Raw genomic sequence first — 17,696 nt, 5'->3', positions numbered from 1 at the left:
TTACCCAATGTAGTGAAGTAACAATAAACATCATCACTACAAACTAAAGAGGTACAAGACTTACCTGGTCTAATAGGTAGGGCGTGCTCGGTGAAACCATCCATTCTGCAATGGCTTTATTATTACTTTGAAAATATATCATCCCCAAAGCTAAGGTGGCTCCTGGAGCAGTAACATCGATGTTCACACAATCACCTTCCTATTGGTGGAAAGGAGAATAAATTACTATACACAACATTTACACTTCATATTATTGTACAAGTTCCTAATACAGTACTCTATGACTTCAGGCAAGTCGTTGGATGTGCTACCCCTCATCCTTTATAAATTGTTTCTACTTTAAACGGCACAAATTTTATATAACTGGTATATTTTGCAAGTACCAGTAACTACTCCTACCCATTGAGGTGAAGAACAGAATTGTTTCCTTATCCTGTACAGTAAAGCCTCGAATAACGACGTTAATGTGTCCTCCAATATTGCAGTGTAAGGTGAATCGTCTTATCGGGAATCATTAATTACCATTAAAATAAAGCAATAATAATGAGATGCGTTCCCAAGTGTGACCTTTTCATATCTTTTGTGTAGTTTTTTACCCTCTTTTCCCCCCAAAACAATGTAATTAATGACAATTGCAAACTATTTTCTTTAAATAATGTTTCTGAATGCACTTTATATAATATAAATGAATAATAATATGGTCACACAAAAGGAGATGGGACGCCACTGTTTTCGTTTGTGTTTACAGCCGGGAGTCCGGGACGATAGTTCTACACGAGAAAATTAAGAACCTGGTTGTAGCTGTAGTAAATTTAATGTAAAAAATTAATATATATGTTTTAAGTAATGTTATTTAATGTTAATAAATGGAACAATCGAAGTAGCTAACCACTAATGGCAAAGAAAAAAAAAAGAGATGGATTGGGAACGCCATCATATACGTGCGCATTTAAGGATACCACGTCATTTATCTTAAGAATATGTACAAAAGATTCATTATTGTTTATTACTGAATATGTATTTGATTTAATTAATCTTTAAATATGCGAAATGAACAATACAATTCATTAATACGTAGTACAGTATATTAAAACACACAAGAGGATAAGAGATGACGTTGTTGTCAGTGTTTACACCCAATGTATACGTGAGCACTCAAGGAAACATAGTTATTTATCTTAAGAATATGTACAAAAGATTCATCATTGTTTATTACTGAATATGTATTTGATTGAATTAATGTTTATATATGTGAAATGAATAATGCAATTCATTAATAATATGTAGAATATTAAAACATACAAGAGGAGACAAGAAAGCATTGTTTTCATGAGTGACGATGGTTCTACATAAGAAACTGAAGAAAATAAGACCCTGGTTGCAGCTGTAGTGAACTTAATTTTAAAAAAATGAATACCTGTATGTATGTTTTAAGTAATGCTATTTCATGTTAATAAATGGAACACTAGAAGCAGCTAACCACTCATGGTAAAGAAATAAGGCGAGACGATTGGGAACGCCAACGGATGAACAGTAAGTGAGTACAGGTGAAAACATATCGTCATTTCTCTACATATGAATATGAAAGCAACACTTATTTACTGTTCATATATGTTTTAAATAATATTTACCAAAGTAAAACTAAAATTCTATTCACCAATGGTGGTAAAGTCTAAAACATAAGGACAGCCAATGAATATTGTGAGTTTTTACTCAGATGACAAAGTCATCAGGTTCAACTCTGGCTGAAGCTGTAGCTTTCCATAAAGCTGTTGCTGAAACTGTTACTGAACCTGAAGTTGTTGTTGAGGCTGCTTATGATGCTGAATTTGATGGTGTAGCTGAAGTTGATGGTTTAAGCCTTCGAATAATAAAGGTGTCAAAAGAACCTTGCCCAGCTGCTTTCTTTTCTCATTATACATCTTTATGTAGAGGTCATTTGCATTTACTTAAATTTTAATGCTTTGTTCTGTTAATGGATCCACTTAAGAAAATATGTTCAATGCTTACTCCATATAATATCCACAGACCTCTCACCTTTTTCATATCGTTTTAACAAATCTAGTTTCTCGGCTAAGCTTAGACACTTTCTATTAGCTTTTGAAACAACACTACCATCACTTGCTCATGTTGAATAGGGATGCAAAAAAGCTGTTAGAAACCCGAGAAAGTTTTTCTCCTGTTCCAGATGCGTGAAAACAAAAGGCCCGCCAAGCTCCGACTGTTGTTTACCACTCATTAACAAGACAGCTTCTTTGCGCAAGGCGCTCTTCATTTTTTTTGAGTAATTTTTTTTTAATAATACATATCAGGATTTGGGTATTATTTATATGAAAATGTAATTTTATTTTACTTTTATTATATTTTGGTCGTATATACGATTGAAATAAGGACGTAAATTGAATTGAGCCATAAATTAACTAGGGTTTTAAATATGAAAAGTTGTTGGTCGAACCGTTGTCATCGGAGGCTTTACTGTATTTAAGATTTAATCTCCCCAACACATACAAGTTGTAGGGAACTTGCTTCCATTAATACAGCATTACTGTTTTTCTATTGTATTTATCAAAAAAATTTCCTTCCCACATCTGTATACATGACTCATCCATTAATATCAAACTCACCTTTATTTGATAACTTGGTGATTTATATTTATCTTTGTGGATGCCAAAAAGTGGTTTCTTATGCCCTCCTTCAATATAGTGATACAGTTCTCCAGCAATGTTCAGATCAGTAAACCCTGCAGCTTCCCCACCTCTCCCAAATAGCACTAAACCAAGTGCAAGCCCAGCTGCCAAGGAATAGGATTCTCGGTCATTTGAATTTTCCATTTCAGGACCGGGAGGGCGACCAATTTCTTGCAAGAGAACTTCTGCCATATGACGATGAGCTGTATCCTGGTAGACTAAACCAACTCCAATTATGGCTGCAACCTATAAGACAATGCAAAGGGATATAAAAGAGTCTGAATTAGTATAATTATTCCTAATTCTTTCAGTCCTTTTCCTGTTATAATGCAGGGTTGCCATAATAAGAAACAAACACATCCACTTACTCCTTTCCTAAAATAAATGACATTCAATCATTGTTACCACTACAGTGTTATAGATCCATTCCGTTTTGTCACTTCCCCTCCACAACAAGCCTGCAAACCTACAATAGTTTACCCATTGTTTGACACAAGCCAGCATCACAAGGCTATCAGCACCATGTCTTTCTCCAAAAATCATTCAACACCACAGAGATTATTTAGCAGATTATCATTCTGCAAGAGTTTAGCTATACACTGGTCAGTTCACCTCATAATCAACAAAAAAAAATGGCCTGATTCATAAGAATTATGTCCTCCATGAAATTGGCATAATGCATGATAGCAATCAATGACTTTGTATTATGTCCTAGGTTTTATTGCTACATGGTTCTTTTCTAATCATTTCACAATAACAAATCCATTCCCAAATATCTGAAACATTCTTCTTATCTATCTTTATTCAAGAATCATATATTTCTCCCAGTCTCTCTTCATTTATTTTCACAACTTTAGTTTTGTTCAAAATCAACTAATTTTCTCCTAATACACAATCTTCCAAACTCACTCACTAACAATTAATTTTTTTTCTAAGCTATCTACCAGAGCAATGTCATCTGCAGACCAAAATATAAGTGTAGTAAGGGAGCCATAATATAAACAATTAACACAGCAGGACCACTGGCAAGGTGGGAGCATCACTTAAGTACTCCACACATCCCACCCTCTCCATCAAAAAGTAGTGACTTACATGCAGATGATGTTATAACAAAACACGGCACTACTCTAAATAAATCTAAGATAATGTCACCAATGTCACAGTAAAAGAAGGAACATCAACCAAACTGGATTTACTTTAAGCAGCGAGTACCTTTGCGCACGCACACACATACATACAATGTTCACAATATATTAAGGCTTCCAGCAGAGAAAAAAATTTAAATCATAAGAATATACTATACAAAATGTAAACTTTCAAAACATCTATATAGGTAGATAAAGTATACCACATTATAAAAAATGACTTCTTGAAACACCTGACGCACCTGAACAGTGTGAGGAACATCCAGCTCAGTTGATGTGGGTGGCAAAAGACATTCTAAGTGTACACTGAGTAGTTTTGTAGTTTGGATATCCATTGTTCCTCGTTTAGCTACAGATATCCCAAGCAGAAGACCAACACAAGTCATTTCATGTCCACGAGCTAGGTAATCGTGCATATTAACAGTTGCAAGGTTCCGAAGGTGACCATTCAGTCCAAGGGCCATGAGAAAGCCTGCATGTTCAGTTGGGCTATCCAAAGATCCCTTAGGTTTATTGTATACAATCCAAGTTGAATCTATTTCTCCACAGTTAGGAGCAATTTTGAGTCCAGCTGCAACACCATTGTGGAAATGTGGCCACATATCCATGTTTGGAGGCACTTCAATATTAGAAAGATCAATGGTTGTTCCTCTTGGTGGAGCTCTACCAGATAGGTTGAGTTTAGGTATTGGAAGAGTTTCTGTAATTACTGGAGCAGAGGTGAATAGAGTGAACATACCTCGACCAATAGGAAGTGACATTGTCCTGATGCAGAGGGCATATAAATGTCTTTCTTGTTCTTCAAGGAAATCATGATCTGATACTTCTGGTCGCTGAACAATGTTAATCGTAACGGCACGGGACGAGCAAAACATGCGTTGTACTTCAGTTATGCGTTGATCTTCGCGCCACCTAAGTGCCAGCATGTCCATATCCAAGGTTTCCATTCCATCTTCTTCTTCTTTAGATGCCTGTGACACTTTCTTTTCCTCTTGCATTCTCACTTTTATATTAAATGGATCTCTTGACTTTTTTCCACTGACACTTTCGTTTTTCGCAGCTTCTTCCCTGTGAGCAACAAGATCAGGTCTGTGGATAAGGTGGTAAGCTGAGGCAGGCCAGTCCTGTGGGGGACAAGTGCGACACATGTGCTGTGCATTCATTAGAACTAATGATACCCCGGGAGAGAGTAGTTGAATGTCTCGGACTGTTAATCCAAGTTGATCTGTTAAGAGAACAATCTTTTCATGAATTTTGGGAATAGCTTCACAACAAAACTGAAAATTCAGTGTCAGATTAGCTGACACAAATGGTTTTGGATTATTTGGGTTGATGTGCCTCAAAAATCGCTCCAAGGGTATATTCTGTAAGCCACAATCTGCTGCTGCTACTGAGTATAGCAGAATCAAGTTTTTGGTTGTAGTGCAGACTTGTGGGATGAATGGAAAAGGCTCGGGTTCAATGCTTCCCATTATTGTGTATAAGTGAGCTAGTACATTAGGGGGGTTCTCAGTGAAGTAACCTGGGTATGTCAGCTTTTGTGACTCTTGCAGTGGTACCTGTGAGGGTGGACCATGTAAAGGGCACACAGTGGGAAAATCTCTCCAATAGTGGTGGAGATACTGATTAAGTCGTAAATCTGAGGCTAGTTGATCCAGACATGTAACCAGTAAACTACAAAACTCCCAATGTAAAGTATTTAACTTGAAGTCTTCATAAACCAAATGAAGAGCAAAAAGAATTGATGGGAAATGGGAAAACAGAGGTGCATTTGTATGTACTGTACCCCTATTAACTTCTTTTGGCTTTTGCATCACACCAACTTTCTGTAAACCTAAAACTTCACTCAGACTATTTCCAGCAGCCATGTGAAATGACGAAGATAACATATACTCCCAATCATTATCTGAACCACTCTCAGCAGCACGAAACTTCTTAGTAGCCACAAGAGTACTACATGAGTCAGAGGCTTCTACTGGACATGTTAGAGCTAGTTTGTCTGTGTCATAGCCTATCATGGATAACAGCATCATTGAAAACATAGTCCATTCCCCTTGAGGGGAAAAGTCACCAGACCCTGGGGCATTCCTGGTTGCATACCACTTGTTGACCAACTGAAGAGCTGCATCTCGGGGAAGAACATGTTTGAGTGCAGCTAAAGATTGCTTCACCACCGGAGAGGATGTAACGTCAGGGAGAGTTATTCTATAAAAATTTCCATTGGCATGCTCTAATGTAACCCGAGTATCAGTTGGATCTCTTAGGGACACAATGGCAGAAGACACTGGTAAATTTGGATCATCACTGAAGGAGCCATCCATGTGGGACCTTTCAGTAACAACTGGAGAAAGACCTATTTCAAACTTTGCATCCGCAGCTGAAGTTGGCCTGCTTGACGTGAGAAGACTTGATCGACGAAGTGGTGTAGTGGCTGGACTCTGAAGCCTAGATGATATGTTTAATGATGAAAAATCTTTGAAGAGTGAGGAGTTAAAGGTTGGTAATCCGCAAAGATTAATACGACTCACATGGACAGAACCTGTGTAGAGGGATAGACTGCTACTTCCATCCACAACAATCATCATTTTGAGGGCTTTAATTGGTAATGCATCTTTGGCAGGTATAGAACATACAGAACCAAAGACCAAACTAGATTGATCATTGGTATAATCATATTTAATGCAGCGAAGCATTCCTGCCTGGGACAGCATTAAACAAAGATATCTTTGACCAACACTGTCCTCTGTCAGGAAAGCCTTAGTGGCTCGGGCAAGTGAATGATCTGTCCATAGGTGATCTAAACATATATCAGGCACCAAGGGTTCTGGCTCAACTAAGGTCTCATTAAGAAAAGTATGCTGTGATGTTCGGGGTGTGCGTGGTCCAGGTGATCGAGCTGGAGAAGGACTCATAGCTAGCCTTAAATGCTGTCCTCCAAACAATGATGGTGACTGAGTTCGGCTGAAAATATATAAGAAATATATTAATTTTTTAAAACCAACAACTCCCAGTGTTTCATAAAATCTATGTTTTTATTACCTACTTTAATAACTTACATCATCAATGTTTCACGGCCATTTTCCACAATTGCATGGGTAAGCTGTAATTACCTGTAATTATGTTTCTTAACTCTCATGTCATTTCTTAAAGCCTCTCCCATGCCATTCTTGGCCTAACCTTGGCTCTCCTCCCCCTCTACATTTAGACTCATGAACCTCTTGACCCAATTGGTCTCATCCATTCTCTCCATATGCCCAAACCATCTCAGCCTGCCCCTACACAAAACTTCACCATTCTCTCAATGGTAATTAAGTTAATCTTGGTACTTTGCAACACCGTTTGTACAAGAGACCCGAGGTATTTGCGGGGGTTATATATCTGAGATCACCACAAATGGTAAAACTGTTGATAATGACATTAAGTGTTTCTGGAAAAAGGGATGCACAAAAATAACTAAATTTCAAGAAGAATAAATTATTTAAAAATGCAATAAACATATAATAATGAAGACAGCAACACTTACAGTACATTTGATGCACACACAAAGGCATATAACCTTTTCCTGTCTAATCTTTAATCCACAAGCTTAACCCCTTCACTACAGGGAAAGCACTTTTAATATTTTACTTGACTAATGCCAGATGATTTTATTCAGCTCAGATGGGTAAAGTGACATGATTAAGTAAAACAAAATATGGGAGGTAGTAGTGTAGATAAGCAGAAAGCATATTGGGGAATATGCTAAATCTTGTCTGAATTACAGCCTCTACAAATTTTTAGAGGCTCCTCCTTATATACAGCTAAAATCAATTAATTTAAGACAAAAGAAGAAATAGAATGACAAAATACAGTAAATGAAAGTAAAAAATAAGTCATCAAGTAAATAAAATACTGTAAATTTCAAGTTTAACCCCGTTTGTATCAGCGGACGTTCGTAAGTCGTGGACCTCCTGTATGTACTGTAACCTGAAGCCTTCTAGAACAGTACATTATAAATTAAAGAAACTACTCCAAGAGTCTTATCCAGGGAGTCTCATGGGTGATACAGTAAGTTTTCTAGTACAATATCAAAGCAATGTAAACCATCCATGCCAAAAAAAAAATCATATTTGTAGACTTACCTGAGGGTTGCCATATGGTTCCTGGGTGTCTGAGAATGCTGTGTCTTCGGCGTGGTCAGCATATTGGGGAATATGCTAGATCTTGTACGAGAACTTGTTGGAGTTGGTGAATGGGAAGATATTTGAGCAGCAGGAGAAGTAACATGGGAGTGGCTTTGAGAAAGAGAATGACTGTGTGAATAGGAATGCAGTTGTGCAAATGACCCAGGGTTGGAGAGTACAGAGGACACTGGAGTATTACTTAAACTGGCTTGAACACTGCTTTGAAGTACCAAGTTATTTTCCTGAAATGAAAAACCATGTTAAACAACTTTGGAGAATTATGGGTTAAAAATAAAGAAAAAAAAAGAAAAAGGAAATCTCATTTTATAGCTGTCAGGAAGTGACTTATGACACAGCCAACTCGTAACTCACTAATAGAACCTTCCCAGGGTAAAGGGATATTTACTGTACAATCTGAGGTCAGAAAACTCTCTGAAACAGATCTTGGCTATCTTAATTACACACGTACACAAACACACCCGGAGTAAATCCTCAATATACAACAAGATTCAATACAGTATTATGCTTTCAATATAACGCAGAAACCTAAATTATTCTCATTTTTCATGACTGTGGAGCTGGAGTCAAACTTCATTATTCAGTGGTATAAGCACAAACCTTAGTTGGGAAGCAAAACAAATGTTGAAGATGATTCAAAGAGAGAGGAAGATAGAACGAAAGAGAGAAATAAAAAGAGAAAAAGAGAGAGAGAGAAATATAGATAGAAAAAATAAAATCAAACAAAATAAAAATAGGATGAAAAAATATGAAAAGTCAGAAATCATATTGCACTGTACGTTTAATGATATCCTCGCTTACTTCTCCTTTTACAGAACAAAACAGTGAACAGTTTTCTCACTCTCACTTGGTGTATGGGGCTTCTATCATTTGCATTTTATCTACCGGTAATACCACAATTGAAATGATAAATATCCCCCCAAAAAATGTCCACAATATAACTGGGTGTCACACAGAAAGTCAATGATCGACCTGGTTTTTACTACACGTACTGATTTAATTTAGCTGACAATGTATATCAGTGATTTAAATACTTTTACTCTGATTAACACATCCCTGACTCATCTTCAGCATTAAGAATCACCCAAAAAAGTACCTAATAATAAATGAATAACAGATTTCTCCCTCAAATAAACTCAAAAGCAATCATAATTACTGTACCTCCAGTTTTGCTCTACGTATTTTCCATATAGTATGGCTGTTGTTGTTGGAGTTGTAGAGAATACATATGGAAGGATCTGTTGACATGAACACAGCTTGTTGAGACAAGTCACTCATGTAGGCAGGTCGAGCAGTGCCACTGTAACCTGTAGATGTTTAATGATGCATCAGTATATTTCAGCTTAATGAAGTAAGTACTGTACAGTATAAGTAACATCAGGAAAAGATGACCCAATACAGTACTATACATATCTTTAAGTGCTTGTAATATTTAAAGAAGAGTGTGGATGCAAAAAATATGTTGATAAACCAAAAAAAGTGTCGAAGCAAAAAACAATAAACATGCAAAAATGAAATGATCTGGTAATAAGGAAGTGAGTATGGTGGAATATTATTATGTATGAAAAAGAGGATCTCTTTATATGGAGGTGTAATAGTTAAAAATGAGGTGGTGAGGAGCAACAAGAAAACATGAAAGTGATGTAGAGTGAGAAGGTGTGATTATTGTGGTGAAGGAGGTGTTGTTAGTGTAATCATATCACTTGGATATAAATGATTGATGCCTGAACAAGAGCTCTCAGAAGTGAGGTGAGACATAAAAAAAGAAAAGTGAAGAACAGTACTGTACTGTAATCTATTGTTTAGGTGTGGTGTCTTGGTAAGTTTGTTTTAGTATGTGATAAGTTGTTTGGATGAATTTTTTTAACAAACACTATAGCTATGACTGGTAAGTGACATTACATAATTTTCTTCGCATATCCTCAAAAGTTTAAGTTTATGATAATAAGGAAGGGCTTTCCAGTCTAACCAGCTCTGTAGAGAAGAGGATTTATTTCATCTAGTGGATGCAGTAAACTGTAGAATGTTGGCAGTCGCTCTCCTTCTGGTTTTGGAGACGCTATTTCAGCTGATGGAACCTGACGTTCAAGAAGTATCCCATACTTTACCGGCCACACTTTCCGAACCTGAAATATATACGCATTACCTTATCATCATATAATCAGAGTAACATTAATACAGTATATAAATAATTACTCTACCAGATCATCTTGGGAGGTATGTCAGAGTGTTTGTGTGTGTTACCTTGATTTTTAACCTAAAGCCTAAAGTTCAAAGCTGAAGCTAAAGACCTAATAAAACACTGCATATTGTGCAACATAAAATATTTATTACCTTCAATGGAATCATACAACCAGTCAATGCCACCAAAATGACCAGTTATAGTATTTTTGTTCAAAGCTGAATTCCGAGTTGTATCACCTTCAGTACCTCGTAAAAGTTGGGTATATGAGATTAGCTATGTTAATTTATCTTGGGCTGGATCAGGATCAATTGCAATGAATTGGACTGGGACGAACTAGGCTGGTTTAAAGTAGGTCTATTTCCCTTGCTAGCAGCCTATTTAATGCTCGATTTTGTGGGAAACAAAAAAGATATTTTCTTTACTAGAAAGAGATTGAAAAAAATAATTCAGGTTTTCTCAACTCACCGGAAATGGCAAGGCCACAGAGTAGTCATCCCCATCTTCAGTAAAGACATTCAAACTGTCACTCTCCACGACACAGATACTAGGTAAGAGTTCACCTGAAAAAAGTATGGAGACTAAGATACTGCTTAACATTAATTTGACAATCAGGTAAGCAATAGACAAACTTAAAAAAATTCACCAACTAACGTACTGATAACCCAAACCACTCCTAACCATGCAGGTGCATTCTGTTTACCCTATCAGCTCACTTTGGATAAGTAAATACCTGACAACAGATACTGTACTGCACTTTGAATTACAACAATACTTATACGCACTGTATTGTAGACTCCATACACAAATGCCTTGAAAACAGTAGACTGATCACACTTTCAGCAATGAGTTTTTGAAACCCCCTTGATCCTTCTGAATTGTTCCTTTTATAATAAAAACAAATAAATAAAAATAAAAACATTCATCATGTTAAAAGTATTGTAAAATATTTTTCTGAAAAAGAAAATATGAAATAAAATAATGTTAAAACTCTAAATAAATAAATAACATAGACTGTGCCTAGAAAATTTCTGCTGTGGCTACCTCAATTATCTCATACTAACTTGACCCAAATGAGTACTGTTTCCACCAAAACAGTACAGAGGGGAATTGCCAGACCTAAAAAGCCAACCTGAGGCCTTGGGAGTAACATAGAAATATTATATACTGTACTTAGAAACCAGGTGTTGTGAAGATAAAAAAAAAGATTCCAAACATTTCCAACACATTTATAGTACTGTATACAGTATACAATATTTCTACTATTTATCAAAAGGTCATTATTATCCATTGCTTTATATGTTTGGTGTCTTTTGTCTTGATATACAAGTACTGTACATAAGAATGAGTGAAAGGAGAAGTGTTAAATGTATTCTCCAAAAGCATGAATTTGTTTGTAGCTTTGACAGTAAATATTTTTTATTTCAAACTTTTTTTTTCACTCATATATTGAAATTTAATGTTTTCAAGCAGTTATATCTTTACAACCATCCCTTCCACCCGTCACCTAAGTACTGTAACAGAACTCATCAATACAGTCCAGGGATATACTGTCTCCCCAATGCAGAGCAAAAACTAGAACTGTACAGTGTACTGTAATTCACATTAGTAAATACATTCTTACCTGTTGGCTCCTCTGGGACAGGTTCCCCAAGCAATGGAGGCTGGTCAGGATAAGTGTAGAATGTAGCAAACATTACATACTGCACTGAAGAATCACAGGTCATACACTTAATGACCTGACGAGACCCTGCATTCCCAGCTTGTCCTCGTGACCATACTACTGTTGGTCCGCACACATATAACTCTTCTTCTGTCAAGCCATCAGTGCTGTGACGAATTTCCCACCAATCCTGAAATGTAACCATTGGATAATTCAATTACAGCATTAGAATGAATATATCTTTCAAATAAATGGAGACAGACAAATGCAAATTACAAGCAGTTCTCACTATGCGCGCTCCCGCTTTACATGTTTTCATGTGTATGAAATAATTTTGGGATTACTAGTATTTTCCATTATGCAAAATGTAATTTTACTGATACACAATCTTCCATTTCTCTCTCTCTCAAACACAAACTTTCTAATTCATTAGATATCTGACTATCTCATACAGAGCTCTTAATGTGGGTGTGGATAATCATGGGTAAAATAGTCCAGAAAAAACAAAAACATGTATGGGGTATTATAGTTCTGTATGGTTCTGTCAAAATAAATAGGAAAACCTGTAATGGAATTTTTACAATTGTTCTGTAATACTGTATCTCCTAGACTGCTATCATAAACTACAATACAATGCCAGCTACAGTAGAACTCCTCTGGTTCACCGATGGTACTGTACCTCACAAAGTGGGATTAGGCAGTCACACAAAGCAAACTAGAAATACTGTACTAACTTAATTCATTGACTCATACTGCAGGTTTTCAAAACATTAATAAACTCATTCAATGACTAATTTCATCTGACCTTGCCTATTCTAAATTCATATTTCTCAAAAAGATGATGATAGAAATGATAACATGGATGGTGGCATTTGATGACATATTGAAGTGTAAAGAGCACAGACAATAATAATGACGATCTGTCATGGGGTTAAATATTCTGTATTAAATTCAGTCTCTTTTGAATTAAGTTTTAAAATACGAAATAATTGTCCTGTGTGTTTGTAGGTGAAGAAAGATGCAAAGGATTGAAACTTCAGAAACCCACATTAATGACAGGGTGGTCTCATCAGTAAAGGATTCTTTTCAATGACTCTATTGGCTTGCAGGTTTTTTAGAACTCCATTGAATTATGGCTTATGTTCATCAGTCACTAACCACTATATCAGTTGGGCATGTGATATTATGCAACATTTTCACAGACCCACACAGGAAGGTGTCCATCACAGAGACAAAGCCCTTTAAGAAGTCACTCGCATAATTCATAGGCCATAAACAGATTTACATTAAAAAAAATAATTAAATAATTTTGAAAGACACGGCAAGTATACTGCACCTTGGAGCCATTAATGGAGACTGTATCGAGCTGTCTTAAAAGATCTATGTGTGGAGGTGCTGGATTTGGTCGTGGTGGAGGCAGTCCCACATCTCCTGGGTGATAGCCGAGATATTCCCGCCCAAAAGGAACATATTCTTGGGCGTCTCCACATGATATCATGATGCTAGGTTTACCCACACCATCCAGATTTGCTTACTCTGAAATCAAAGTACAAACAATAGCTATTATTTAAATTTACCCTTCTTTCACAAGAAATTAAAAAAAGTAAAAGAAAAAACAAGAGTAATTAAATTTTAACTTGTCTTTCAACCAGATACTGTACTGCATCAGCTTACTAGCCATTAAGGTCATACAGTACATAAGTTCTTTGCTATAAACTTTTTTGTCCAGTGTTAGTACAGTACTAGAGAAAACTGGAGTACCCAGAGCAAACCTGATATGTTTGGAAAGGTCACATTGGATAAAATCCCTCTCAGAGGTGATGTGGGCCAGGGATCAAACTGGGGGCACAAGTTGAGAGGCACACATGTTACCTCTGTACCACCAATATTTGAAGCAAGTGATATAAAGTACTGCACTGTACAGCACTTGGAACTTGTGAATAAAATGATACTCACTATACTGTGTAGGAATTGGTTAAGATTATGTAGTGTACCTGAACTCAACTCCATACTGTATTGATTAATAGAGGGATAGAGTAGTAATAATACATAATAATAATAATACTTTACAGCATTTACACTGCAAATTTAAATTTATATTTTGTCATTTCAAATTTACAGTATTTATGAAAGTACAATTTGGAGGGATTTAAGTTCGCTCAAATAAGTTTGCGGAATACCTACTACTGTATATTGTTGACTTCTACTTATGCGATGATGTTCCACCTTTCAGTGGAAGTTATGCCGTCACGGGTTACACCTGTGCATGCTCAAGCTTTTGAATTTAAATTTTGTTACTCACAAGGTGTCTTCCAGGATGTTCCCAGTCAGAATGGTAAGCCATTCAATGTGTTTTTGAAAATAAATGCTGCTACAATTAACATTTTCAAGGTTAGGTGAGGTTAGGCATGTTTTTACCCCACAAATTCCCTCTACATACTTCAAAACTTTGCCCATTTCTAGGGACCCCAAATTGTAAGTACTGTACTGTACAGTACTTGTACTGTAGTGAAGGGTGGGGTCATATCTCCATAACTGCTCATTTCCAACATAAATGAAGGTCAGATTCGATTGTAACACCATGAAAACCCATTTTCAGGGGCGGATCCAGGAATATCAAAAGGGGGGTCCAAGAAGTTGTGGGTGGGGAAACATGGCGAGCACAGTGAGCCCACCCAGCCATTTAAACCCATGCGCACTTGATATTAGGAGATATTCTGATGTCAACATTAATTACCTTTTACTATACAAAAATGCCCAAGTACAATACTACATTAAAGAAAAAGTATTGGGATTTTCTGATGAAAGGGGGGAGAGGAGGGGGTCTGGACTCCAGGACCCCCCATGGATCCATCCTTGATTTTGGTAAATGTTTGGTAGTTACCATGCACAGATATGTACTATGGAAAATTGGTTGTTATCGCATTTTTCACGCGAATTTGACCTTCATTTCCGTCAGAAATGAACAGTTATGCAGATCTGACCTGCCCTAATTACCAACATTATGGGGAGATAACAAGCAAAAATTACTCAAATATCAGTATTGTATACATATCTAACTTCACCTAACCAAAGAAATCAATCAGAAGGACCCGAGGAGGTCTCCACCCCTTGGACCTCCCAGTGTGTACAGTGGGGTATGCTATAACGAACGGATCCTACTACGAATATTCCTATAACGAACGGTTTTACCTATAAAATTAAGAATGCTATAACGAACGAAACTCCTACAACGAACATTATTTAAAATTTTATTTTTTTTTATTTTTTTTACTAATTTATTGTTTTTTTATTACAAGTATTAATGATATTCTTTATTTCAGGGGTTTAGATGTATATTTATGCACTTTTTTACAATTTTATATTATATTTTTCAGTGTTAAGTGGTTGTATTTGGGGGCCTGGAACGGATTAATCCTATAACAAACGAATGCTATAACGAACAAGGTTCTAGAACCAATTAGATTCGTTATAGCATACCCCACTGTAAACCTAACCTAAGCTTACTTTACCTACCAAACTTACCTTAATTAATAGATGGAGAAAGATCTTGACAATACAGACAGTCACAGACAAATATATTAATATGTAACATTTATGAATACAGTAAATGTAAATTGTAAAATTTTTAATAAAAGATAAAAATATAAATTACACCTTGGCCACTTTACTGAACCAAGAAGAAAACCATGAGATCTAAAGATGTCAACAGCTGTGACTTTATTCTCAAATATTCATTGAATTACACACCAATCTCCTCATGAGCAACCTTCACAGAGACTCCATCTTGCAGCTCGACAGTACGCAATTCAAGTTCCAGAGCTTCTGCTGATTGGCTGAGTAAGAGGTAAAACAATGTATATCCCCACAAACTTGTACTCTCTTAAAGTGAAATAGGTCAAAATAACTTGAAAACTATAAATTTCCAATGGAGATGCTATAAAGTTGTCTCGGTCATCCGGGGAATCTTAGGTTAGGTTAGGTTAGATATCCAAACTATGTTTTTCCAATGGCTTTTGACGTGTTTTGACATATATAGTACTGTAGTTTGGATATCTAAATACAGTACAGGGATGATGGAAACTAAAATTTTACTGTTAAGTATTCTCTTTCTTGGCACAGGATAGAGGTACGGCAGCCGTATGTGAAACGTCAATGTCAACTGGTACGCCAGCTAATGCACTGTGTGGTGGGTAGACTATACAAAAATAATTACTAAGATGGCCATCTCTCTGACTAATCTAACATATCCTAAACAAACCTAACATAATCTCACCAACCCTGTAACCTAATCTAACCATTAAAAACACAGTCCAATAATTATACGATCAATACGGCTGCCGTACTCGCATCCACCAAGTTTCTTTCCCTCTCTCGCCCTACATAAAATCAATATTTTAGTAGTTTCTTCTCATGTACACTACCAAATATTTATTGGAAATTTTTGTAGAGCTGCTGGTTCTTAATGGATGGTGTCCTAATGTATTACGCCACAGTTTCCTCCTGTTATGACACAGCCTATGGGAGATGATCCAAACTGAACATATATAGAGATCAGTTTAGTCATAAATGATAATACGATAGCACGGTCAGATGTAAGAAGAAAAGGAAAAAAAAGACAATTTAATCTATTGTTCACATCTTGAGCTAGTGGATGGGTAAAGATTCGTATTAGGGATGATTCGCTTGAAACACATAATAGACTAGGAAAACCTATTTTTGTTTCTGTAAATTTCCATGTGAATCTTGAACAATGTTTTTTCGATTGTTTTTGATGTTTTATATTCAATTTTGATATTGAGTTTTGTCGGCAATCACTTGTTTTTGAGATAGCCCTCCCACTACCAAAAAAGTGATTTCCAACAAAAATCAATATAAAAATTGGATAAAACACATCAAACCATTGGAAAAACACATTGCTCAATTCAAAACCGGCTGCATAACACCGATGGGGCCATATCATCTCACGTCCAGAAAATGCCTCAAATTTCACCATATCATAGTAAGTTTTCCGTTTAATATACCAGGAAAGAGTAAAGGTGTAGAAGAGGGTGACCACCAGAAGGAATTGTCCAAATTGATTGAAAATTTTTCAATACACTAATATGATATTTAAGCACAAATTGGAAACAATAATGCATAGAACCTGACCTAACACACCCAACCTACGGGTATGTTAGGTCAGGTGTTAGTAGGTTCTATGCATTGTCGTTTCCATTTGGTGTTTAATATCATTTTAGTGTGTAGAAAAAATTTCAACCAAGTTGGACAATTCCTTCTGGTGGTCACCCTCTTCTACACCTTTACCCAGGGGAAGTTAAGGTAAGGTTAGGTAGGTTTAGGTTGGTTAGGTATGTTCTTCACACTCACAAGTGTAAAGTAGCATTTATTTTTAAAATATCAATTTTTTAACATATTTCCACAAACTACAACAGTGTCCACTGTAATATAACAATGAAAATCCGGTTCTTATAATTGTTTTCAATCAATTTCGCTTGCGGGTTAGTCCTATATAATTACCATTTTCTATCCCAGGCAACAGTTTCTTTAGTGTATATATTGATGGGAGTGAACGAGGTGACGAAATGGGCAGACCCCCTTAAAGAGTGCCACGCGTGAGTTCATTTAACACTTGACAAAACTGGCTCATATTCAAGAACATTTTAGAACTAGTACATGTCCACTACTGCAATACTTGCCAAATCAATTAATCATCTATAAGACCCCGATCACTGGTAAAGAGGATAAGTTAGCCTGGTATTATTTCCAATGTATTTATGGTTTATCTGCGTAATATTAAGTAATCCACTGATATCCGTTTCATTTTACCTTTAAACT

General features: G+C 36.3%; 1 protein-coding gene across 2 annotated transcripts in view; it reads right to left on the bottom strand.

Annotated features, from left to right (window-relative positions):
• The window catches only part of LOC121879023 (anaphase-promoting complex subunit 1-like), a 33,719-nt gene that overhangs the window by 15,864 nt on the left and 159 nt on the right, over positions 1-17,696 (bottom strand). For both annotated transcript variants that reach the window (XR_006091269.1, XM_042385489.1), the window contains exons 2-10: positions 13,195-13,394; positions 11,820-12,048; positions 10,664-10,758; positions 9,983-10,139; positions 9,175-9,320; positions 7,954-8,237; positions 4,075-6,793; positions 2,625-2,933; positions 65-199 (exon numbers count right to left, since the gene is read on the bottom strand). Coding sequence is in view for 1 of the 2 variants with exons in the window: in XM_042385489.1 (XP_042241423.1) it covers positions 65-199; positions 2,625-2,933; positions 4,075-6,793; positions 7,954-8,237; positions 9,175-9,320; positions 9,983-10,139; positions 10,664-10,758; positions 11,820-12,048; positions 13,195-13,356 (4,236 nt within the window). In the remaining variant the exon portion in view is untranslated. The remainder of the gene's footprint in view (positions 1-64; positions 200-2,624; positions 2,934-4,074; positions 6,794-7,953; positions 8,238-9,174; positions 9,321-9,982; positions 10,140-10,663; positions 10,759-11,819; positions 12,049-13,194; positions 13,395-17,696) is intronic.

The sequence above is a fragment of the Homarus americanus genome, unplaced genomic scaffold (genome assembly GCF_018991925.1).
Source record: "Homarus americanus isolate GMGI-L3 unplaced genomic scaffold, GMGI_Hamer_2.0 scaffold4060, whole genome shotgun sequence".
Classification (NCBI taxonomy): Eukaryota; Metazoa; Arthropoda; class Malacostraca; order Decapoda; family Nephropidae; genus Homarus; species Homarus americanus.
This window is presented reverse-complemented; position numbering and strand designations above follow the sequence as displayed.